The sequence below is a fragment of the Microcaecilia unicolor genome, chromosome 8, assembly GCF_901765095.1.
Source record: "Microcaecilia unicolor chromosome 8, aMicUni1.1, whole genome shotgun sequence".
Taxonomy (NCBI): Eukaryota; Metazoa; Chordata; class Amphibia; order Gymnophiona; family Siphonopidae; genus Microcaecilia; species Microcaecilia unicolor.
In genome coordinates, this window is record NC_044038.1 from 170882400 (window position 1) to 170909152 (window position 26753).

General features: G+C 42.3%; 1 protein-coding gene across 3 annotated transcripts in view; it reads left to right on the forward strand.

The window, feature by feature from the left end:
- The first annotated feature begins 306 nt into the window (after positions 1-306).
- VDAC1 (voltage dependent anion channel 1) overlaps positions 307-26753 on the forward strand; it is a 33920-nt gene continuing 7473 nt past the window's right edge. The window contains exons 1-8 of one of the 3 annotated variants that reach the window (XM_030212016.1): positions 307-312; positions 491-493; positions 14422-14491; positions 15752-15801; positions 17885-18037; positions 18416-18468; positions 19919-20146; positions 23503-23653. In XM_030212016.1, coding sequence (XP_030067876.1) covers positions 14425-14491; positions 15752-15801; positions 17885-18037; positions 18416-18468; positions 19919-20146; positions 23503-23653 — 702 coding nt within the window. In that variant the 5' untranslated portion in view covers positions 307-312; positions 491-493; positions 14422-14424. Of the gene's footprint in view, positions 313-490; positions 494-686; positions 814-14421; positions 14492-15751; positions 15802-17884; positions 18038-18415; positions 18469-19918; positions 20147-23502; positions 23654-26753 lie in introns of those variants that run through there. The other 2 variants (XM_030212015.1, XM_030212014.1) reach the window with 2 other exon arrangements.

Here is a 26753-nt window from a genome sequence, read left to right on the forward strand (position 1 = left end):
TACAACAAATTACTACTCTACCTATGAAAAGTTATTCTGTTATTATACTTCCTCTGTGTACATCCCTATGCTGCACAAGCAGCTGTAATGTTTGAAAATCTAAGTGAGATTAAATAAAAATGCTACCAACAATAAAGAACAATAATGTGGGTGCAGCAGCTCATAGGTTTGTTTGCAGAACGACGGCTGCGTGGGGAAGGGGAAACATAGACCAACCTAAGTGGCTTCAACTTTTTGACGTCATGCCGGCTCCTGTTCTCAATCAAACCTCTTGGGTGTAGTGCGACCTCCACATGCAGCGCCTGGCTGCACGTGGAGGTCGCCACTCGCATGCGCCAGTAGACTAAGAGGCATATTTTCAAAGCACTTAGCCTCCCAAAGTTCCATAGAAACCTATGGAACTTAGCCTCCCAAAGTGCTTTGAAAATATGCCTCTAAGTAATCTCTGAGCGGTCCCTCTATGTAAGCCTGGCTGCAGCAGTCCGGGTAGAGAGTAAGTGCTGTGCTGAATTCTTGAAGGGAGGAGGAAGTGGTACTCGGACGTCTAGGAGAAGTCTGTGGTCACCAAGAAGAGGGAGCAAATCCCGTTCCCCACCCACCGTGCAACTTGTCCTTTAGATCGCATCGCGCGCCGCTGGCCCGTGACCGAGGCCCCTACAGCTTTCCCGCTCCGGCGTCCCGCCCTCCTCTGACACAACTTCCTGTTTCCGGCAAGGTGGGACGCCTCGGAGGGAGAGAACTCAGAGAAGCTGTGTCATAGGGGACGGGGCACCGGAGAAGGAAAGCTGCGGCATTGTTGGTGGGCATCCTCTGGTATGAGTTTGACGGTGGGGTAGGATGTTTAAGGGAGAGATGCCGGCTCGCGGGCAGGTAGGGGAGACATGCTAGACCGAGGAGAGCGAAAGAGAGGGAGAGATGGCAGATCACGGGGAGGGGAAACCGGTCAATGAATGCATTTTAGGGGGAGGGGGGAGGAGGGTGGTCGGTCGGCCGGCATGTGAGTGAGAGGGCAACCGAATGTGTATGTCTTGGTATTTTTGTGCGTCCTGTCCCCAGCTTTCAATGACAGCAAGGACACGAATAAGCCTGTTTCATCTCGTAGTGACCTTAGAAGGGTGACCTTTAGAAGGATGATCAGGATCAAGGGGAATAGGGAGCCTTTGCATTTAATTCAATTTTTTGTAAGCACTGGCTACTTTACAAGTATTTGGGCCACGGTTTCTGAGCTGATATTTTGGAGAACAGCACTATGTAGTTAATTGTATTCTATTAAAGCAATACTATGGTAAGTTTAAAGAGAGCATGTTGAAGATGGCTGAACAATATTTTTAGGAAACCATGGGTTTTGAGGCTTCAGCAGAAATAACCGAGATTTGCATTTTTCTTTAAAAAATAGAGCAGTTGATTCAGTGTTAGTACATAGAAAACTAGAGGCTAGTATTATGGATTCCTGAATATTGCATGCATTTTGTGTGTCGCATGGTCCAGTTGGATGTGGCATCATCTTAAGTGTGAGCTTCTGCTATACTAGCAAAAATTAAAGCCCACATACACCTAATAAGGTTGCTGTCCCCTCAGTTCAAGTCTTTATGGATCGATTTACCAGCAAAAGACAGGCTGGGAAAGAAGCAGCAGCAGCTACTGTTGTATAGAGGGAATTTAAGTGTATTTATTAGCAAAACAATACCAACATCTGTGCTAGTTAGTATGGCTCTGTGCTGAGACAAATAACAGGACTGAGATGTAACTTGCATGGAGCTGCAGGTACAATTCTGGCTATCATGTTGGGCAGAATGCATGCGCCATCCTGGTCTTTATATCTGCCATCATTTTCTAAGAGGCCCTTTTACTACAGCTTAGCATATTAACAGACATTAGTGTATGCCAAGTGCCACATTGTAGGTAGAAAATAGAATGCGCAGCATTTAGCGTTTATTGACTTTTAGTAAAAAGGCTCCTATAACAACTTCAGGTATTATATTTGAGGTTTTAACCTGAAATTCCATGGTTAAGGGGAGATTGCATAGCAGCATACCAGATGATTTTTTTTTTCTTGCCATCATCTAGTCTTTCCATTTATTCTGTTTGTTGGCACTGGTATGTTGTCATTTTTCTCCCTGAGAATTTGCTTTTGGCAGATGTCTGATTTTTATCCTTTCTAGACATACTCAGCTCTAGGAGGCTGAACAGCCAAAGGCAGCCTTGCAGCACCTCAGCAAACTGTGCCTTGTTACATCCCTGTAACCAGTTAGTGCTTCTTGGCAAGTCTTGCAACAGAGATAATGGGTTTCTTGAAGATACTGTGTTCTGTTGATAAGTGTAGAGTATTGCTGTGGATTGGGTCAGCTCTTGGGAAAGTGTCTCCAAATGGATTCATGAGAGGAATGAACCTCTGTTTTCAAGAAGTGTGTGTTGGTATAGTCTAAGTTTACAGTTAGGGTTTAAATTAATACTTGTGTGGCGTGGAGGGGTAGACTAATGATTAGTGCAGTGGGCTGAGAACCAGGGGAACTGGGTTCAATTCCCACTGCAAATCCCTTGTGACTCTTGGCAACTCACTTAACCTCCATTGCCCCAGGTACAAAATAAGTACCTGTATATACTATGTAAACCACTTTGATTGTTACCACAGAAAGGCAGTATATCAAATCCCATCCCCTTGCATTCTTTTGTTGTTTAGAGGGTATGGTATGTGTAGGCAAGGTGTGTTCACTGTAGTACTTGCATCCTGCCAGAGAGAGCTTCCTTTTGGAGTTCATAAGTTATAGGCAACCTGTCCAGATGTGATTGAAAATTCCTTTAATCAAGCATGTGGCACCCAAAATGATGGGGCAGTAATTCTGTATCTTTCTGCCATATTTTCTTGATCTCAACTTCATTTCTTGGTACGTGAGTTATCTTCTTTCTCTCCACATGATTCAGTGTAATGCCATTCTGGTGTTTTTCTCTTTACCGTTATGACTGGTTTCTTTGCATCCAGTTTTTTATTGGTTGGAATGGTTATGTCCCAGGTAATCATAACCTCTTCATAGTAACATAGTAGATGATGGCAGAAAAAGACCTGCATGGTCCATCCAGTCTGCCCAACAAGATAAACTCATATGTGCTACTTTTTGTGTATACCTTACCTTGATTTGTACCTGTCCTTTTCAGGGCACAGACCGTGTAATTCTGCCCAGCACTATCCCCGCCTCCCAACCACCAGCCCCGCCTCCCGCCACCAGCTCTGCCACCCAATCTCGGCTAAGCTCCTTCATTCTCCATAATTCTTATAGGGTGCTGATCCCAGTGCTTTTCCAGTATAGCAATGTAATGTTTACAGCGTTTCCAATGAATGAGATGTGCCACCTTGTGCCTTCCTGTAACAGTCTCTAGGATGCTTATTGTGTACCTACACCATGTGTTTAATATGCTGAGCCAGGACTGCTGGTGGTGGTACCTGTAGGCATATCACTTATGAGCAATCTGCTCAGCCGTGACCCATCACTACATCATTATACAGAAGGGGTGAAATCCTTAAATATTTTTCAATACCTTTCCTGCATGACTAGTGTGCATTTCATATTCTACTCCTGAGAAATTGTTTGTAAACACCTACATTTTGACTTACAGAAAGAGTAAATACTCTTGTGATTTTATTTTTGCCATGACCTGTTTACAGACACAGTGCTTTACAGGCTAAAGGGAATTATCCTGCCCCCCCCCCCCCCATCTTCTGTCCATAATGAATACTTAGCATTTCCCAAATTCTCATCTTAGCTTTAAGTAATTCCTGATAGAAACCAAAGTACAGGTATGTAAAATCAGGGGAATGGTGCAAAAGGCCGGAACACATGGATATATTCCTAAAGAGTATTTTAGTATTCTACAGAGAGGCCTGTTCATTCCTTTGCTTGCTCAACCCCTTGATCCTTAACTTCCAGTATTGTAAGACCCTATAGTCTGTTTACATATGGAGACATCGTTATCTGAGGCATATTAACCCTTATTGGTAGTTCACCAGGATGATCTGTATTAATGTGCAATTTTAAAAGAAACTGGCATTTTCAAGTTCAACTCTTTGCTCTATATATTTATTTATTTGGATTTTTGCTCACACCTTATTCAGTAGTAGCTCAAGGTGAGTTACATTCAGGTACTCTGAATATTTCTCTGTCCCAGGAGGGCTCACAATCTAAGTTTGTACCTGAGGCAATGGAGGATTAAGTGACTTGCCCTAGATCACAAGGAGCAGCAGTGGGATTTGAACCGGCCACCTTTGGATTTCAAGACTGGTGCTCTAACCACTAGGTCACTCCTCCACTCCTATCATGCTCCGTCACCATCACAGTGAATTTGATATTCTGCTTTATGTGAACAAGTTAGATGAGTGGAGGAGTGGCCCAGTGGTTAGGGTGGTGGACTTTGATCCTGGGGAACTGAGTTTGATTCCCACTTCAGGCACAGGCAGCTCCTTGTGACTCTGGGCAAGTCACTTAACCCTCCATTGCCCCATGTAAGCCGCATTGAGCCTGCCGTGAGTGGGAAAGCGCGGGGTACAAATGTAACAAAAAAAACAAAAAACAAATCACAATAGAAGCAGTAAAATATTTAATAAAAAACAAATAGATAAAGTATTCTGCATATATTCCTAAACAGATTAAAGTATAACTCGCAAAAGCCAACCAACTTTAAAACAAAAACTCCAAACACATTTATTTATTTATTTGGAAGACTTTCTATACCGCTCTGACGAGCAGAGCAGTGTACAGGCTACATGTGGAAACAAGAAAGGAACGCCATGAAAATATAGGAATGCACCAAGGTGGGGAAATAAGAAGGGAAGAAAGGGAGAGGGGAAAAGAGGGTAGTCAGCCTATGCAAATACAGCTGGTAAATTCAATCACACTGTGTGTCCATAAGCTATTTGAAAGAGTCAAGCTTTAAGTTCTATCTTAAAATTCCTGAAAGAGAGATTACTACGAAGGATTATTTATTTATTTATAGCGGGGGTTTATAAACTGCATTATCAACAATTCTAAGCAGTGTACAAAAATACATTCACAATTCGAAAAAAACAACCTAAAATAAGTACAATAAAAACAATACAAACTTTTCAAGTCTTAAAGTTAGGAGATTATTCCAAGTGTGGGGTGTTAGAAAGAAAAAGGCTCTACGATTTGTAGATTCCAAGTAGGCAAGTCTTGAGTTGGGCAACTCTTGATTTGATTAGGGTCTCTCTTCTTTTTTTTTTTTCAACAGTAAGAATGTTTTCTTATAGATGGTTGGTGGTCTTGCATGGTTGTGCTGTCCTATCTTTTAATGGAGTTCTTTTTTCTCTAGTATTATTTTATACTAGGAAAAAAGGCCCGTTTCTGACACAAATAAAACGGGTGCTAGCAAGGTTTTCCTCGGAGTGTGTGTGTTTTACAGAGTGTGTGTGACAGTGAGTGTGTGATAGAGAGAGAGTGAATGTGTGAGTGTGTGTGACAGAGAGAGACTGGGTGCGAGAGTGTGTGCCAGGGGTCCCCCTCTCTTCCAGTTGCAGGGTCAGCCCTCTCCTCCTCCCTCCCAGTTTCAGGGTCACCCCCCCTCCCAGTTCCAGGGTCCGCCCCCCCTCCCTCCCACCCACCCAGTTCCAGGGTTGTTGCCCCCCTCCCACCCACCCAGTTCGAGGGTCGTTGCCCCCTCTTCCCCCCCCTCTCCAGCCACCCTGCGATGTTTAACTGCAAAATTAGAGAGCTGTGTAGTGTAATAAAACGCACCTTCAACGTTGTGAAGCTGACTCCGTGGCTTCACTGAAGTGAAGGGTTCAGATTTGTCAGTCTGTCACCATCTTTCTCGGCCCCACCCTCGTGCCTCTGATAGGTCCGCCGCCCTCGACGTCATCACGTTTTGACGCGAGGGCGGGGCCGAGAGAGATGGTGACAGTCTGACAAATCTGACGAACCTTATGAACCCTTCACTTCAGTGAAGCCACGGAGTCAGCTTCACAACGTTGGAGGTGCTTTTTATTATAGTAGAGATTTTTATTGTAAACCGCTTAGGTCGCTGTTGTGGGAAAGCGGTATATCAAACTTGAATAAAACTGTAAAACAAAGTGTTTAAACAAATCATGAAAAGGCCTGGCTGAACAAATGTGCGTTCAACTGTTTCTTAAATGCATTCTATTTCGAGATCAATCTCGGTTCTGATGGCAATTTGTTCTACTCCTGAGATCCTTCCACAGAAAAGGCTCAAAGCCATGTATCAGAAAAATGTATCTTAAAGTTCATTAGAAAGGTCAAACACTATGTACCCTGAGATCACAGAGCTCTGATTGGTTTATAAATGTTCAGTAGGTGTGATAGCTCAAAAGAGGCATATGGAGTGTGGGTACCCTGCACGGAGCAGCAGTTACAAACCTAAACAAAAGGGGAGGGGATGGTTACAACCCTGCTGACTCTGTTCTTCCACAGTTTAGCTCAGTGTTTCCCAAGTCCAGTCCTGCAGTACCCTTTGCCAGTCAGGTTTTCAGGATATTCACAAAGAATATGCATAAACTTGATTTGCATCCACTGCCTCCATTATATGCAAATCTGTTTCATGCGTATTCATTGTGGATATCCTGAAAACTTGACTGGCAAGGGGTACTCCAGGACCGGACTTGGGAAACTCTGGTTTAGCTGATGCTTCTCTACTACTGTACTTATCAAACATTCTATGGCCACAAACCCATTAAAGCACACAACCCCCAGAAGTGCGAGCTGATGATGTTTCTCTGGAAGGCCCACCCAGGTCGCAACCCCAATTGGAAAGCTCTGCTCTAGTCCAATGCGAACTGCAGTCTAAATCTTCCAGCTTCACACTCTGTTCTGAGCACTAAAGGTGCCATTTTGTATCCCATCAAAATATTAACTTTTACTCAAATGTTTAACACCTGTTTTGCCCAATTTTTAGCATCTCTGTTACTAGGCATTTGCAGGTCTAGTTATGCTTGCATGATGCATCTGTACTGCAATGGTAAAGTCATGGTTATAGTTCACTGATGCAGCAGGTTTCTCTATCTCTCCTTGTATAGTTCAGTGTTTTCAGTGTAAATTTTCTGCCACCCAAGCATGCCATTAAGATAAGATGCTTTAGTCTGGCAATACATCTGCTATGATTTACTGTGATAGAGCTTTAATAGTTGTCATTTGTTGTGTGTTGTAACAGTGCCAGTGACAACAGCCAGAAATATACTCACATAGGCAAAGAGGCTTCAGGATCTGCATGGACCTTGCAGTAATTTCCAAAGAACAGTTAGCTTTGCCCTGCAAGCAAAAGGACAGTGCATTTTTCCAGATACTGTCCAGCATGAATACTATGTAACAAGTATATTTATTTACATTTTGCTTACTAACCAAACTGGCAAATTATAACAGTTTAAAATAGAGCACAACAAGAATTCAAACCAACACATGAAGATAAAATATAGATGCATTTTGTTATGTGCCATTGAGTTGCTGTCAAATCATGGTGACCCGATAGTTCAGGGGTTCTCGACCCAGTCCTCGGGACATACCCAGCCTGTCAGGTTTTCAGGATATCCACAATGAATATGCATGAAAGAGATTTGCATATAATGGAGGCAGTGTATGTAAATTTATCTCATGCATATTCGTTGTGGATGTCTTGAAAACCTGACTGGCTGGGTGTATCCCGAGGACTGGGCTGCTGTAGATATTGCCCTGAACTGTGTTTGATCTTCAGTCAGGCTGCTGATCATTGATAAACTGACATCCAGAGATGGTGGTGGTGTATCTATCTGTTGCTTAGTGTTGATCTTCTGCTTTGCAAAGCATGATGTCTTTATCTAATTGCTTAATGTATCCAGAATATGAAAGTCGGGGTCTTGTCGTTTGAGCTTCCAAGGATAGCTTAGATTTGATCTTGTTTTGTTCTTCAGTTAGTCCATGGTTTAAGGAGTATTCTTTGACAGCGCTATAATTCAAAGGCATCAGTTTTCTTCCAGGACTAGGGGGCGCACAATGAAGCTACAAAGTAGTAAATTTAAAACGCATTGGAGAAAATTATTTCTTCACTCAACGTGCAATTAAACTCTGGAATTCATTGCCAGAGAATGTAGTAAAAGCAGTTAGCTTAGTGGGGTTTTAAAAAGGGTTGGATAGCTTCCTAAAAGAAAAGTCCATAAGCCATTATTAAAGTGGACTTGGGGAAAACTCACTACTTATTTCTAGGTTAAGCAGCATAAAATGTATTGTACTGTTTTGGAATCTTGCCAGGTACTTGTAACCTGGATTGGCCACTGTTGGAAACAAGATGCTGGGCTTGATGGACCTTCGGTCTGTCTCAGTATGTCTGTACTTAACCTTCTTATGTCCTTCACTTACCAAGTTTTGCATCCATATGATGTTGAACATACCACAGCTTGAACAAGTTGAATCTTTGAATATACCTACCTAAATCATTCTCTATTAGTTAAAAGCCTCACATAAAATTGTCTTCATCATTTCCTCATAAAATATTCCTAAAAATGGACTTCCACTGGTAATTTCTTGTCTGTAGGATCACAGTCTCAAATGCCCTTTGTCTTGTTACCTATAAACTAATCTCATGCACAACAGAAATAACTTATCAAAAATGTGTTGCAATGTGTGTAGAACCTGATCGGGCACATACCAATTAGTCAGTCCCTCAGATATCCTACTGCCTTCACTATGCAAGGCTTTACGGGCTAGACAAAAACTGTAATTTCTGCACATTAGGTAGCCAGTGGAGATCTGCCCCTGTGGGGGTCATTCTTTACCTTAAACCCTCACCATGGCAATCTGGGCTACCTCTTGTTGAGTTGTCTGTAGGCCATGGAGAAGTCTTTCAGCTATCCCAATAAATAATGAGCTGCCATAGTCAATTCTACTAATATTTCATTACTCTAAGAATTCATGTTTTTCTTATTCAATATCAATTGTAGCAGTCCAATCAACTACAGATAGAAAGAGTAACTAGAGAATGCATTTGTGTATGTGTAAATACATAGACCAGCATCCATATGAATCCATAATTTCCATATGTACTATTTAACTAAACATATCAGCACCACTGGCCCCAATTCCTGCGAGTCTGACTTTCACACATCTATTTAGCTTCAGTTGGTTTCTATCTTTACTTTAATCTCATGCATGCATGATGCTAAATTGGCCAGTCCCTCCGCTTGGTACTACTTTACCAGTATAAACAACTGAATATCTTCCAAGTATTCCCCTGGATTCTATATATGGTGTGCTCCCAAGATGCTTGTGCAACTTAATTGGCTAATGAGCTCTTAACCATCAGTTTTTGGGTACTAACAACCAATAATTGATGTTAATTGGCATCAATTAGGATTTGCGCACGCATCTGGCTGCATGCTGTTCTATAACGTTGGGCGTCTACATTCCTAGCATGTATTTCAAAATGGGAGAGGCATGGCCATGTCGGGTGCATTCCAGAAAGTTGCACACATTGTTACTGAAGAATGGATTAGTATGCCCAACTTAGGCACCAGCATTTCAGCTGGCATAAGTCTGACACCAAGCGTGATTTCTATAATGCGCATGTGCCCTTTATGGAATTGCCCTTGGCGCTGATGTTTTCCAGCACCCATTTTTTGAGTGCTATTTATAGACTCTGGCCCAATTTGTGTACTTGATAGTAATTTGCTCAGTCATCATTCCCAATGGCATGGATTGGACCCTTAGGGTGCCATACTAACAACTGGATTTGGATCAGACTTCACATATCCTTTGGCTTCTCTCACTCAAGAGCAACTGCAATCACTTCAAGACTTCTGGCACTAGAGTTTCAGCACATCAAATGCCAAACTCGAATCTAATAGCAGTAATAAAATATCATGCTCCTTAATCATGGCAGTTAATACATCATCTGAAATTTACATCAGCGCTCTAAAACTTGCCTTCATTGATATACACATTATAAAATCTCATCTGTACAGAGCAGAAAAGGAGCATCATATTAACCTACAAATTAGAGACCAAGTAGCTGACTGGGGATGATGGGTCTATATAACTAACGATCATTAAGAAGATGCAAAACTGGGAGTCCTTTTGCTGGGGGTGTATACCCTAAGCTTTAACTGTACACACAAACTCAAGTTTCTTATTTATTTAATCCTATATAATAAAACGCACCTCCAACATTCTGAAGCTGACTGCATGGCAGAGGCATTCCTGCTCTCTGTATCCATCTCCTGAATTGACATCACGTACTTCCGGGTTTGTCACAAGCAGAAGTGACCAACCACACGAGGTTTCTCGGCTTCAGAATGTTGGAGGTGCATTCTATTAAATAGGATTGGTCAGTTCCTTGAAGCACAGCCAGAGCTCAGCGTCCTGCACAGTAATGCTCAGACACCAGAGAGGGGGGGGGGGGGGGGGGGGAGGTATCTCTGTCACACACACACACACACTCTCTCTCTCACAGTCAATGTCTTTCTCTCTCACTCTCACAAACTCTGTCTCACACTGTATCACATTCACTCTCTATGTGTCACACAGTCACTCACACTCTCTTGGTCTCATACACTCAGTCTCACAGTGAATCTGTGTCTCACACACACTCTCTCTCGCACACTCTGTATCTGTGTGAAACACACTCTCTCACACTGTGTCTCACATGCACACACTCTCATTCTCACACACACACTCTCTCACACAGACATACTCGCACCCAGACTCACTCTCTCTCTCTCACACACACGCACACTCGCACATTCACTCTCTCTCTCACACACAGTCACTCTCACATACACTCTCTCAAACATACACACTCCGAGGAAAACCTTGCTAGCGCCCGTTTCATTTGTGACAGAAACGGGCCTTTTTTACTAGTACATTTATAATTTGCCTATCCTAACATCTAGGTGAGGTACAATAAAATACTCATTAAAAAACCCCCACAAACAATACACAATCTTACAAATCACAAACTCTAAAAACCCAGAAACCCTTATCAGCCAAATGCCCTAGAAACTAGCCAGATTTTTAGCAATTTCTTGAATTGGGGAGCAGATGCTGACTGACGCATAGCTAATGGTAACTGAGCTAGACTTAAATTTGGAGCAGTAGGCTGAGAGCCAAGCTCAAATCCTGCTGCCGCACTCATGGTAACATAGTAGATTATCGCAGATAAAGACCTGTACTGTCCATCCAGTCTGCCCAACAAGATAAACTTTACATATGGTATGATGTGTTACAACATATGTATTCCTGATCTTGATTTATCCTTGCCAATTTTAGGCAATAGACCATAGAACTCTGCCCGACACTGGCCTTGTTCTAAAATTTCTGAAGTTGTCAATGCCCCTGAAAAACTCCATTCCAGCCCATCCAAATCTATTTCATCTTCGATCAGGGTACAGACCATAGAAGTCTTCCTTGAACTGGCATTCCTAGCTAATCTCTGCTAAACTTCTTTGGATCCTTTCCTTAACAGGATTCCTTTGCTTTTGTCCCATTCATTTTTGAACTCCGTTACTCTTTGCATCTCCACCACCTCCCGCCGGAAGGGCATTCAGGTATCTACCATCTTCTCAGTGAAAAAATGCTTCCTGACATATTCCTGAGTTGGCCCCTTTTCAACCTTAATTCATGTGTTCTAGTTCTTCCATCTTCCTGTCTCTGGAAAATGTCTGTGGATTAATAAAAACTTGAGGCAAGTTTTTTTTCCTTAAAATTGGGATTAATCATTATTTTATATTTAATGTTCAATATGGTGCTGTTTTTCTTTGACATTGTAATATATTACTTGTCATTTATTTTGAAAATTATAAATAAATAAAAAAAATAAAAACTTGAGGCAAGATCACTCCTTGTGATTTTGGGCAAATCACTTAACCCTCCATTGCCTCAAGTAAAAACTTAAGATTATGAATCCTCCAGGGACAGGAAAATTCCTTCTTTACCTGAATATAATTCACCTTGAGCTAAATCCAGATCTCCAGACACTGCCAGTCAGTTCACGTGCTCAAGTTTGGAAGAGCACATCTGGTGTTCATGTGTTTCATTTCTGGAAGAGCGAGAGAAGTTTACAGAAATCAATCCTATAACCAAATAACTCACAGAAAAACACCGGGAAATGTCTTTGTGTTTCTTAAATTTAATAATTTAGGGCAAAAGTGCCCAATACTACTTTTTAATGAATTTTTGTATTGTGTTGTGAATAAAATGACTTTTTGAAATCATAGTAGAGTATTTCAGCTGCCTGACGGAGGATGTAGTAACAGCAGTTAGCGTATTTAGGTTTAAAATGTTTTGGACAAGTTACTGGTGGAAAAGTCCATAGTCTGCTATGGAGAAGTCACTGCTTGCCCTGGGATTGGTGGAATGGAATGTTGCTACTATCTGAGATTCTGAAATCTTGTTACTCTTTGGGATTCTGGAATCTTATTACTTTTCGAGATTCTAACTGGAATGTTGCTACTCTTTGGGTTTCTGCCAGGTACTTGTGACCTGGCTTGGCCACTGTTGGAAACAGGTTATTGGGCTAGATGGACCACTGGTCTGACCCAGTATGGCTATTCTTATGTCATGATTCTACATTTCTGGTTGCAGTAAGTTATGATAAGAAAATGTTATGTTGTGACTTGCTGGAGCTCTGAAGTGGTGGGTGATGGTGGGGAGACGTAGGCATTGGGGTAAAATATTCCATTTTCCTGATGTTACATTTTGAGCAGTATTTCCCTGTCCCCTGAGTTTGTATCTGAGGCTATGGAGGGTTAAATGGCTTGCCCAAGTTCACAAGGAGCAGCAATGGGGTTTGAACCTTGGCTTCCCTGTTTCTCAGCCTACTGCTCCAACCAGTAGACTACTCTACTCTTCCACTCCCTGACAGGGGGATGATCAGAAGCAAACGCTGGCACTAGAGGCTGTTAGCGTTGGCGTTTGCTACCGCTCCATGAGGAGCCCTCGAGCGCGTGAAACAATGCGCTTGAGGGCTCTGAACGCAACTAGCATGCAAAACAGGGCTAAACATATTCATCCCCAATGATCAACGACCAGCGCGCCAAAGATTGGGTCGCAGGCCGCAGCAAACCCTAAGCCAACTCCGAGCTGGCGTTAGGGTTTGCAGATCATTGGGGAGGAACCTTGTGAGGTTGATTGTTTTGTTAAACATCCTTGGTTTTGCATTCTTTCTGTTAGGAAGGGAGTTGGAAGGGGGAGGGGTTGGGGAGTATTTGATGGATTTGTTTTGGGTACACCAGTATGGCGGCTGCTGGAGGAAACTGACCAACTTGCATGCTGGCAGGCCCCCAATCCCCCCAACAAAGCAAACTTGGACCCCCCCAGCGACAGGGGGCTGGAGGTCCGGCAGACCTCAGGTCCCCCCGACAATCCCCCCCCCCCCCCCAGGTTTAGGGAGGGCTAGCCTCTGTCGCTGGGGGGGGGGGGGGGGTTGGTTGGTTGGTTGGTCGCCCACTAGGCCACCAGGGACTGTTCGTTGAGGGGAGTTGGGGGGCTGGAGGCCCACTGGATTTCCAGCCCTCCCTGAACCTTGGGGGAGGGGGGTGATCGTCGGGGGGGGGGGGGGGGGTGACCGGAGGTCCACCGGACCTCCAGCCCCCATTGCTCGGGGCAGGGGTAATTGGGGCCTGGTGGTCCCATGGACCTCCAGTCCCTTTGTTTGACAGGTTTGGGTTTTTGACAGCCCAGACCTGGCAAACAAGTGCATGAGGATTGTGCTGAGCGCATGCTCAGGCACAATTCTCCCGCACTTCTACCCCATGATCAGAGATAATTGTGTGCGTAAATTTGCATGCAATTATCTCTGATCATAGGTCTAATAACGCCCCGCGCTGTTCCAGCGCTATTTTTGGAGCGCTGTTTGGAACAGCGCAGGGTTTTGATCAGCTGAGTGTGAATCTTTTAGCTTGGATGTTTAGTGCTGCATCTCTTCTGGAGAATACAACTGAGTTTGTCTATCTGCTGTTTTCATAGCCTCTGCAGCGCAGAGCAGGCAGCCACATGAAGATAAAATAAAGGAAATCATCATTTAAATATGTGCTTTAATGGAAAGGAAGAACCACCTTCATAGATTAAGCTACTTTTTTACCTTAAGGTGTTGCTTTTGTCTGCTATCTGTAGGTATCTGACAATTGGCTGTGTTCATAGTTATTCTAAATATTCACTGATTCTTAGGCTCTGTAGAGCCCCGGACGGTTGAGTTTGCTTCTAAGCTATTCCTGTTCAGTCCAGAATGTGTTTGTTTTATGACTGAGCCTTGCTGTACTTTCAAGGGTGTGGTGGATTCTTTATCACGTACTAACAGCTCATGACAAGATTCCCTCACTATCAGCAGGTCAGAACTGGTTGAAGTCCCATCTAAATGGAATTAGGGTAAAGTGGCTTTATTTTTTCTACTTTGTAGCTTTTTCCTGATTTTGATTTTGCCTTTTTTTATTGACAGGAAATGGCAGTGCCACCAGCTTACGTTGACTTAGGAAAAGCTGCCCGAGATGTTTTCACCAAGGGATATGGTAAATACTGTTTACAGGAATCTATGGAGGTCTTGCATATGGATACGGTAGAGGAAGGAAGGAAAGCCCCCCCCCCCCCCCCAAAACACACCCACACCTTACCAGGTTGCTAAGATTTTTGCAGAGTGACACGATGTCCTTGTGTGTAATTTTATTATTTTAGTGGGAAGAAATTATAAATTTAACTTTTCCAATTTGTTGGATATAAAAATTCAAATTTGGAAGCACTTGTTAGTACTACTAAATATAAAAGAAGTATATTCCTAAAAATAAAACATAATCATACCGATGAAAGTATTTATTAATGTACAGTTTTGAACATCACAAAATCCTTGATGCCTACAGATTACATAGTTTAGGTAGAAAAGGAATATCATTATTAATTCCCAGTAAAATAATAAAATCACAAACTCTAAATTCATAGATCTTGTATTGAAAGCAGGTGAGAAGCTGTGAAAACAATCTATCACCATTTAAACTTCAGGAAATATCTAAAAACCAACCTCTTCAAAAAGGCTTACCCCACCATAAATCCCCAAACCCAGCAACACAGCATAACCATGATCTTACTGGACAATATATAATCTACATTCCCTTCAGCCCTCCTGCTGCCTAATACACACCTACCTCATCAGACCACAATACTACCTGTATTTGTTATCAACCGAATTGGCGAATGCCGTTACGGTACTATGTAAGCCACATTGAGCCTGCAAATAGGTGGAAAAATGTGGGGTACAAATGTGACAAATACATACATACATACATACATCCGCTCTATGGCCTGCTGTAAGTGCTCACTTGTAAAAACAGGCATGTGATTGGTTACCCTGGTATTCTATAAAGCGGTGTTTCCCAAGTCGGGCCTGGAGTACCCCCTTGCCGGTCAGGTTTTCAGGATCTCCACAATGAATATGCATCAGATTGATTTGCATACACTGCCTCCATTGTATGCAGAGCTCTTTCATGCATATTGATTGTGGATATCTTGAAAACCTGACTGGCAAGGGGTACTCCAGGACAGACTTGGGAAACACTGCTATAAAGAAAAGTGGGTGCCTGTTTTTTATCTTCATAGAATAGTCTCTAAAATGGGCACATGACGCTTAAAAATAAGTGCCCTTTTATCAGCTTACTCTCTTCGTGTATATATAATATATGCACAGACATGAATTGTTTATAGAAGATTGTACAACTAGGCCTCCACAGGTCATATTGGAAGATAAATGTACAAAATATTTTTCTTTTTTCTTTTTGTAGGTTTTGGGTTAATAAAACTTGATCTGAAAACAAAGTCTGCAAATGGACTGGTAAGTTTGAATCAGACGAGCCCAAATGTGGATTTTTGTTTGTCCCTAATAATAAACTTCAGCTAATATCAAAGCAATTATGTACCTTCACTTCTACATCCTTTGCGCAGGGGAAAGGAGGCTGAATAATTATGAGGAGTAAAGTTTGCATTGCCAAGTTGTATGAGAAGAGATTGGCCTATCTGAAACGCCATTAAAACAGCATGAGAGCTGGGGAAGGGGAACGTTGTTCTGTGCTTTATTTCCATTCTATGGGGCATTTAGGATAGGCTAGATTTTACAGACCAAATCTGGTAGGGATTGTGAATGATGCATTGATTGGTATGCAGTGGGACAGTGCACGGTATTCATGCCACATGTTTTTAAGTGTGGTGGTATTGGTTACAAAAGGCCTATCGTTGCTGCCGTCCAGGGGCATTTCTTTGTAAATGGCAGGTTTGGGGTTTTTTTTTTACACCAACATTTTCAGCTCATTTAAGCAGTACCAGGCCAATTTTATAAATTGATGCCTCAGTTTAGATGTCCAGTGCCATGGTGTAGTACTAATTGTATAATGGCATCTGGGTGCCAAGATTATATTCTAGAATATTATCGTATGCGCATTGCCATGCCCGCGTTTACGTGTGCCCTCTTATACCATGTCCAATGGCAGGCGTAAGTTGGCGCGCCAAGTGAATCGTGTAGTTCATAGTATTCTATAAACAATATGCGTAAATGGGAGAGACGTCCATGGTCTACTCATATGTACACCCTCTTGCGGTTAGGTGCTACCTCATAGAACAGCGCCTATTGCACGTAGGGGTGAATTCTATATATGGTGGCGAAAAAGCACTACTCTATAAGTCGCGCTTAAAGTTAGTTGCGGTTTATAGAATAGCGCTTACACCCGGGCATGGCCATTTGTACCCATTGAAACATGGTGCAAATATATGCGCCTAAATTAGACGCATATCCCCATTTATAACGACGCACGTAAATGCGAGGAACACTACCGTTCCGCCCATGACCCTCCTATTTCTGCACTCCTTTTTGTTTTTACTCAAGTGTAAAATTTAGGCACGCAAGTTCTAATTAAATCTAACAGAATCATTAATTAAGCCAATTATTGGTACTAATTGGCTCATTCAGTTAAATTCCATGTGCAAATTGGACGCATGCGTAAATTTGCGCATGCAATTTTTGGTGACTTTTATAGAATTACGGGGATAGCGCCTGTCGATTAATAGTGCCAATTTATAGAATTGTCCTGTACGTGACTAAGCCAAAATCATTGTGATATGGCAAAAAACAGTTTCTAAACTCAAGCTGAAGCCAATGACAGGGGTGGCTCATTAGGGAGAGAAGCTGCTTATCTGAGAATCGGAGAAATTGATTTTACCTCTTGTCAACTGGGAGTAATATTCTAAGCTCTTCTGAGTAAGAAGGACAGGCCGATCAAGGGTAAATAGATTCTGGTTGTACAGAACACCATATACTACCGTGAAATTATAACTTGTGTGTAGTATTTTGGAGCACTGTCTACTGGTTTTAGATTGCACCATTCTTATAAGCTATAAGAAAAAAGAAATGTAGATAAATAACCAAATAAGAGAACTCAGCCAAACAAAAAACAGGTAGGACTTTCCCTACAGTTCTAATGTTATCGTGTGCCCCTAGGCCAGTTCTTTTCAATCCTCTCCAGGAGGCACACCTAGCCAGTCAGGTTTTCAGGATTACTATAGTCAGTATGCATGAGATAGATTTGCATGTAATATCTCCAATGTATGCTAATCTGTCTTATGCATATTCATTCTGATACTCATCAAAGCCTGACTGGCTAGGCGTGCTTCCAGGAGAGGGGCTGAGAAGCACTGCCATAGGCTTAAAGTAATTTATAAGCAGTCAGGTTTTTTTTTTTTTCACTTTTTCCTACTTGAGTGTCCTAGTGGTATTTAACCAGAAAATCCATTGGCAAGGTGTAAGAACCACCGAAGGGTCCAGGTTCTATGATAATAGCTGAGGCTTTCACATTATTGTTCTTATTTATTTTCCTAATGACATTTTAGTAAAAGTATATTTACTGATATTTATCTTATTCTTTAAGGAATTTAAAAGCTCGGGTTCAGCAAATTCAGAGACGACCAAAGTCACTGGCAGTCTAGAAACCAAGTATAAGTGGAAAGAGTATGGCATGACATTCACGGAGAAATGGAACACGGATAACACTCTAGGAACTGAGATTACAGTTGAAGACCAGGTAAAAGCCTCACTTTGCCCTGAGGATGAGTGAAATGTAAACATTAGGGGGTGCATATTTGAAAAAACAAAACAACAACAACGAAAAACACGTCAACATAGTACAATGTGCCAGCACACTGTACAAAGTAGTAAATACTGCTAGATCTGCACATGACTTTCGAATAGTCTTCAGTAAATTTCACCCTTTCCTCCTGGTTCACCAAAAAATTGTAGACTAAATTCTGTGATGGTAAAATTTGGTGAAATGTGTTTCTGCCTTTCCAAATCTTTTTTTTTTTTTTTTACTTTGGATTTATGCACAAATTTGTATGGCTTTTTTTTTTGTGTTTTTAAAAAAAATCAATTTATCTTTTTTGTGTTTTTGTGCTCTGTGTAGCTGGCACAAGGCCTGAAGCTCACCTTTGACACTTCATTCTCACCTAATACTGGGTAAGAAGTGAATGCATTTGATTGGGTAATATAAAATGTGAGTTTTCTTATCCATTATTGAATGGTTTTCTTTTATATCTGTTTGAGATTCCCAGGCACAGCGTGGCTGCGTGCCACACTAATAATAATTTGTATTTATATAGTGATGTCCTGTTTCAGTCAATTTAATTGTTGTTGTCAAAAGCAATATCAGGTATTTATTTCTGCTTACGTACAGTCAACAAAAGATGATTGCAGGGTTGTGTTTACCGGAAACATTTTGAATCTAATATAGAAAAACTAACCTAAAATCTCTTGCAACTCATCTTTTCTCCCCTCACCCTATTTCTACAGAGTGATAATTTTTTCTGTCATTTAACAGTTTTCAAAAATACATGCAAAGCAATTCACATATAAATGTCTGGTAACAATAGCCAGAGACAAGGTTGGATAAAAAGAAAACCTTCAGGGAACAATGAGGTTTCCAGATAAACCATTTCCTGTAGAGCACAAAAGTAATCTTAAGAGAAGAGAAAACAAAAACAGTGGCATCCCTTACCCATTCCCTGTCACACCCGTCTCCCAAATTCAGAACGAATCATATAGTGGCTTGTCCAGCAGGGATACAATTTCCCTTTTATTATTTAATAATTCATGCAGAGTATTGCTCACATCGAGCTGGATAGGCTTCCAAGTTTAATCCATGGCAAAAACCAGTATAAATTTTGTAAAGTTTTTTGTAATAATTTTGTGCTACTACAAGCAGTGGCTTCAGAGTTTACTGCCCCCACCCCCCACCACATTTTCTCTGAGTTTCTTTTGCTTAATTTTAGGCCTGTAGAAAATGACAGACAAATGGTGAAATCACTGGGTCTTTACCAAGGAGGTTTAATAAGACAGGAGACGGCATGAGTTGAATCTTGCCGCCGTATCAAGTGACCCAAAACATTCACAGATGCAATTGAAAAACAACAGCAAACTTGTGAGGTTGATTGTTTTGTTAAACCTCCTTGGTTTTGCTTTCTTTCTGTTAGGAGGGGAGATGGAAGGGGGAGGGGTTGGGGAGTTTTCGGTGGGTTTGTTTTGGTTACACCAGTGTGGCGGCTGCTGGAGGAAACTGACTTCAACTTTTTGATGCCATGCTGTCTCCTGTCTTATTAAACCTTCTTGGTCTTTACCCACTGTTTATAGCAAAGAATCTATGATGCCATATTGGTTCTGGAGAAAACTGGAATATTTACAAGTTGGTCTTACTGAAGAATAATCCAGACATTTCAGTGTGAGCTTTTGAGATGACAGAAGTCCCTTGTTCAGATGGCATCTAGCTATCCTCAAAAGCACATGGGCTCCTACATTCATGATAAGCTTGCAGAAGGCATTCTCCATTTTGAATCGGAAAAGTTATATGATTTTGATGTGCTTTTTGAATTATTTTAATAAAAGTTTTTGCTTAATTTGGGGATTTCTTTAGGAAGAAAAATGCTAAGTTCAAGACGGCGTATAAACGGGAGCACATTAACTTGGGCTGCGACATGAATTTTGATATTGCTGGGACTTCAATTCAGGGGGCCATGGTGTTTGGATACGAAGGCTGGCTGGCTGGTTACCAAATGACCTTTGAAACAATAAAGTCCAGAGTTTCTCAGAGCAATTTTGCTGTTGGTTATAAAACTGATGAATTCCAGCTTCACACAAATGTGTAAGTCCATGTTTTTTTTTTAATCCTCCCAACTCTCTCCCCATTGTCTCTTCTCTCCGAGAGTCTTGCACATCCTTCAATATTGTATTGGTCTTATCTTTAAGTTGTGTTTCTTTCTTGAGTTAATTTAACACTCGATAGAGATGCTGGACTGACAGCATTCAATAAAACAGGTTAGGTTTGGATAATGTCATTGCAGTCTTTTAAGTATATAAGTATTGCCATACTGGGATAGACCAAAGGTCCATCAAGCCCAGCATCCTGTTTCCAACAGTGGCCAATCCAGGCCACAAGTACCTGGCAAGATCCCAAAATAATACAATACATTTTATGCTGCTTATCCTAGAATAAGCAGTGGATTTTCCCCAAGTCCATTTTAATAATGGTCTATGGACTTTTCCTTTAGGAAGCCATCCAAACCTTTTTTAAACCCCACTAAGCTAACTTCTTTTACTACATTCTCTGGCAACGAATTCCAGAGAATGTAGAATTTCGTCACTCAATGAGTTTAATTACACGTTGAGTGAAGAAATATTTTCTCCGACTTGTTTTAAATGTACTACTTTGTAGCTTCATTGCGTGCCCCCTAGTCATTATTATTAGCATTTGTATAGCGCTACCAGACGCATGCAGTGCTGAACACCTGATACAAAGAGACAGTCCTTGCTCAAAAGAGCTTACAATCTAAATAATACAGACAGACAAGACAGTTACGGGTGAGGGAAGTAATGGGTGAGAAGGAAGGGACAAGGGGAGGGCAATTAAGTAGTGGCTAGGAGCTAAAAAGCAGCAGTGAAAGGGTGGGTTTTCAGCATAGATTTGAAAATAGGTAGAGATGGAGCTAGACGTATAGGTCCAGGAAGTCTATTCCAGGCATAAGGTGCCGCGAGAGAAAAGGAGTGAAGTCTGGAGTTAGCAGTGGAGGAGAAGGGGGACGACAAGAGAGATTTGTCCAGTGAGCGGAGTTCACGGGGAGGAATGTAGGGTGAGATGAGAGTGGAGAGGTAATGGGCTGCAGAGTGGATGCATTTAAAGGTCAGTACGAGAAGTTTAAACTGAATGTGGAAGCGGACAGGGAGCAAGTGAAGTGACTGTCCTAGTATTTTTGGAAAGAGTAAACAAGCGATTCTGTTCTAGTATACACAATTTCAAAATTGACTGTAGCAACAACTTTAAAGTAATGCTACACACTCATAGCTGTGTGCAACCTCAAAAAAGACTGTAACACCTTGAAATAATGCTTCACGCTCGTAGCTGTAGGCAGTCTCAAGAAAGACTGTAGCAAGAACCGTAGGGCTACACAGACTTTAGCATAGTTGACTTTTTGATGAGCTGTGTTATAGTCATATGTTTCTTTTTACAGTTCACCCTTAACATCTCAAAAGTTGGATAGGTTGAAATGCTTATACGGGGCATTAGACATTTATAGAAAGAGAATAAATTATGTCAACTGTATCTGAAGAATGTTTGGCCAGTCCACAGCACATTGCTCCATAAATTCTGTCGAGCTCTGTATTGTGTGAATGCTATGATTTCATATATATTGAGGATCTTAGCTAACCTCAGAGTAGAAAGCTAAAGTAGTCCTTCAAGGCTTAAGACCATAAAGGGCAATTCTGTAAATTGGCACCTAAAGATAGGGCAGGTTTAGAATAATTATACGCATGATTGGTGCCTCATATTGTTATTTTATGCGCATAGGTGCTATTGTATAACCAACACGCCAAAATCACCCCTGGATTCTATATATGGTGCCCAAATTTGGGTGTTCTTACGAGTTGGTGTGTGTGACTTAATTGGCTAATGAGCCATTAACGAACAATAATTGGATGCTAACCATTACCAACATTAATTGGCACTAATTAGGATTTGCATGCACATCTGACTACACGCTGTTCTATAATGCTGAGCACCTAATGTACCACCCAGAAGGGGGCATGGCCATGGGAGGGGCACAGATAGGTCAAGAGTATTCCAAAAAGTTACGTGCAGTATTATAGAATAATGGATCTCCACGCCCAACTGATGCCCAGAGTTGGGTGCGGGAATCGGGTTACGTGCTATTCTATAAAGTTTATCAAGTTTATTTAAGGAATTTGCTATCTTGTCTATCAAACGAGTAGCTGAATGGCTTACAGACTAAAATGAGAAGAAAGAGAGGGGAAAGACACACTAGACTTGTGACAACGGGAGAGAGGGGAGGAACTACAATATTATGATGTCTACAAAATCCTGAGTAGTGTAGAATGGGTAAAACTGAATCAATTTTTCACTCTTTTTCAAAAAGCACAAAGACCAGGGGGCACTCGATGAAATTACATGGAAATGCTTTTAAAACAAATAGGATTAAATATTTTTTTACTCAAAGAATAGTTAAGCTCCAGAGAATGTGGTAACAGCGGTTAGCGTATCTGGGTTTAAAAAAGGTTTGGGCAAGTTGCTGGAGGAAAAGTCCATAGTCTGTTATTGAGATGGACATGGGTAAGCCACTGTTTACTTTGGGATTGGTAGCATGGAATGGTGCGACTAATTGGGTTTCTGCCAGGTACTTGTGACCTGGATTGGCCACTATTGGAAACAGGATATTGGACTTGATGGACCTTCGGTCTGTCCCAGTGTTGCAACACTTATGCTCTTATGATTGGCCACTGTTGGAAGGATGGAAAACGCAGGAGGGAGACTGAGTCACGCAGTACACTACCCAGGAGTCCATATTCAGCCATAAGTGTCATTCAAAAGAAAGAGATTGGATTTATATTGGGACACAGAGGAGGGAGATCGGGTGGTAGACTATTTCAGAGGGTAGGAGCTTGAACTAAAAATTGGAGCCAAGGGCCAGATTCTATATACGGCGCCTAAAATAAAATCCACGAGGTAAACATTTCTGCCTCCGTGTATTCTATAAGCGGCGCCTAGATTTAGGCGCGGTATATAGAATACGCTTAGTTGATATCCCAACACCTAAAACTACACTTGTCCATTTACACCAACAAAAACATGGCGTAAATCCCTGCGCGTAGTACATTTACGCGCACCGGGCCATGTTCTATAAAAGCATGTGTTCATTTTGGAACACCCATTTGCCCACCCATAGCCACGCCCCTTTTGAACTATGTTAGAGTTTGTCAATTAGTGGTCATTATTGCTTGTTAGGTGCTGCTATCAACGCTGATTAGCTTGTTAAGCCAATTAAGTTATGGAATACGCTTAGATTCCGGCGGGGAATGCTAGGTGCCCTTAATAGAATTCGGCAGTAAGCGCACAGCATTGGGGGCACTTAAATCTTGCTGCTAATTTATAGAACTGACACCTTAGTGTTTTTTTTTGTTTTGATTAATATTTGAATATCGTTAAAGGAACGATGGAACAGAATTTGGTGGCTCCATTTATCAGAAAGTAAATGACAAATTGGAAACTGCGGTGAATCTGGCCTGGACCGCTGGAAATAGCAACACTCGTTTTGGGATAGCAGCCAAATATCAGATTGACCCCGATGCATCTTTCTCTGTGAGTACACCTGTAGTTGTGCTGCAGGAGAGAATCTTCTTGGTGACTTAGACCAAAGAGAAAATGGGATATAATCGGCAGGGCCGCCGAGAGAGTGTGTGTGTGTGGGGGGGGGGGGGGGGGGGGGCAAGATTTCCCCCGGGTCCAGCCTCCAAAGGGGGCCTGTGCTGGGGTCTGTCTCTCTCCTGCACCTGATGGGATCCAGGTAATCGTGTTAACGCAATCACCCAGGTCCTGACAGGAGCAGGAGAGAGACAGACCCCCGGCGCTGGGCCCCCTTACATGCCGGTGAGGAGCAGACACAGGATTCTAAATTGGAGCCCCTGGATTGGCTGGCGGGGGTCCCCAAGCCCAGCCAGTAAAAGCCATCCTCCAGCGCCGTTAGCTGTATTGCCTGCCCTCCCTGCTTCCCTTCACATCACGCATTCTCGTTTTTGGTAAAATTCAGCATGTGTGATGTGAGGGGAAGCAGCCGCAGGGCAGGCAGTGCGGCGGAGAACAACACTGGAGGAAGGCTTCTGCTGGTGGGGCTTGGGGACTCTCGACAGCCAAACCAGAGGACCCAGTTTAGAATCCTGTCTCTTCTCCTTCTTGGCCTCTAAGGGGGGAGGGGCCTGGCACTAGGGTCTGTGTGTCTCCTGTTCCTGTTGGGACCTGGGTGATTGCATTAAACTTGTGCCTATCCCTGGCCTCTCTGAGTACAGTTTTTCAAGCATCCACTGCTGCTATAAAGTAGGTAGGCACTTTGCAGTGGTTTTCAAACTGGAAGTGTGTGTATTCGTTCCCCTAGGCTGCTGCCTAAGTGTGTGCCTACATAGTAACATAGTAAGTGATGGCAGAAAAAGACCTGTACGGTCCATCCAGTCTGCCCAACAATATAAACCCATTTGCACTACTTTATATGTATACCTGACCTTGATTTGTTTCTACCATTTTCAGGGCACAGACCCTAGAAGTCTGCCCAGCACTAACCCCGCCTCCCACCACCAGCTCTGCCACCCAATCTCCGCTAAGCTTCTGAGGATCCATTCCTTCTGAAAAGGATTCCTTTATGTTTATCCCACGCATTTTTGAATTCCATTACCGTTTTCATCTCTACCACCTCCCGCAGGAGGGCATTCCAAGTATCCACCACTCTCTCCGTGAAAAAATACTTCCTAATATTTTTCTTGAGTCTGCCCCCCTTCAACCTTATTTCATGTCCTCTAGTTCTACCGCCTTCCCATCTCCGGAAAAGGTTCGTTTGCGGATTAATACCTTTCAAATATTGGAATGTCTGTATCATATCACCCCTGTTTCTCCTTTCCTCCAGGGTATACATGTTCAGGTCAGCAAGTCTCTCCTCATACATTTTGTAATGCAAATCCCATACCATTTTTGTAGCTTTTCTTTGCACAGCTTCAATTTTTTTTACATCCTTAGCAAGATTCGGCCTCCAAAACTGAACACAAAACTCCAGGTGGGGCCTCACCAACGACTTGTACAGGGGCATCAACACCTCCTTTCTTCTGCTGGTCACACCTCTCTCTGTACAGCCTAGCAACCTTCTGGCTATGGCCACCGCCTTGTTATACTGTTTTGTCGCCTTCAGATCCTCAGATACTATCACCCCAAGATCCCTTTCCCCATCTGTACATATCAGACTCTCGCCTCCTAACACATACGTCTCCCATGGATTTCTACTCCCTAAGTGCATCACTTTGCATTTCTTCGCATTAAATTTTAATTGCCAAACATTAGACCATTCATCTAGCTTCTGCAGATCCTTTTTCATGTTTTCCACTCCCTCCGGGGTGTCCACTCTGTTCCAAATCTTGGTGTCATCCGCAAAAAGGCAAACTTTACCTTCTAACCCCTCGGCAATGTCGCTCACAAATATATTGAACAGAATCGGCCCCAGCACCAATCCCTGAGGCATTGTACTACTCACCTTTCCCTCATCCAAGCGAATTCCATTTACCACCACCCTCTGACGTCTGTCCGTCAACCAGTTCCTAATCCAGTTCACCACGTCGGGCCCTATCTTCAGCCTGTCAAGTTTATTCAAGAGCCTCCTGTGAGGAACCGTGTCAAAAGCTTTGCTGAAATCTAAGTAGATTACATCTATGGCACGTTCCTGATTCAATTCTCTGGTCACCCAGTCAAAGAATTCAATGAGATTCGTTTGGCACGATTTACCTTTGGTAAAACCATGTTGTCTCGGATCTTGCAGCAACTTATTGGCTTCCAGGAAATTCACTATCCTTTCCTTCAGCATCACTTCCATTACTTTTCCAGTAACTGAAGTGAGGCTTACCGGCCTGTAGTTTCCAGCTTCTTCCCTATCACCACTTTTGTGAAGAGGGACCACATCCGCTGCTTTCCAATCCTACGGAACCTCTCCTGTCTCCAAGGATTTATTAAACAAATCTTTAAGAGGATCCGCCAGAACCTCTCTGAGCTCCCTCAATTTCCTGGGGTGGATCCCGTCCGGTCCCATGGCTTTGTCCACCTTTAGATTTTCAAGTTGTTCATACACACTCGCTTCTGTGAACGGTGCTATATCCACTCCATTCTCATATGTACTTTTGCCAATCAATCGTGGTCCTTCTCCAGGATTTTCTTCAGTGAAAACAGAAAGTATTTGTTTAGTAAATTTGCTTTTCCTTCATCATTATGTACATAGCGGTTCACAGCATCTTTCATTCTCACAATTCCATTTTTAGTCTTCCTCCTTTCACTGATATATCTGAAGAAATTTTTGTCACCCCTCATTACATTTCTAGCCATTTGTTCTTCCGCTTTTGCCAGACATATCTCTCTCTTGGCTTCTTTCAGTTTCATCCGGTATTCCTCTCCTTGTTCCTCTTCTTGAGTTTTTCTGTATTTCATGAACACCAACTCTTTAGCCTTTATTTTCTCAGCCACTTGCTTGGAGAACCATATTGGTTTCCTTTTTCTCTTGCTTTTATTTACTCTCCTTACATAAAGGTTTGTGGTCATATTTATAGCTTCTTTCAGCCTGGACCACTGCCGTTCCACTTCTCGTATGTTCCCCCAGCCCATGAGCTCCTTCCTCAGGTATACCCCCATTTCACTAACGTCAGCATGCTTGAAATCC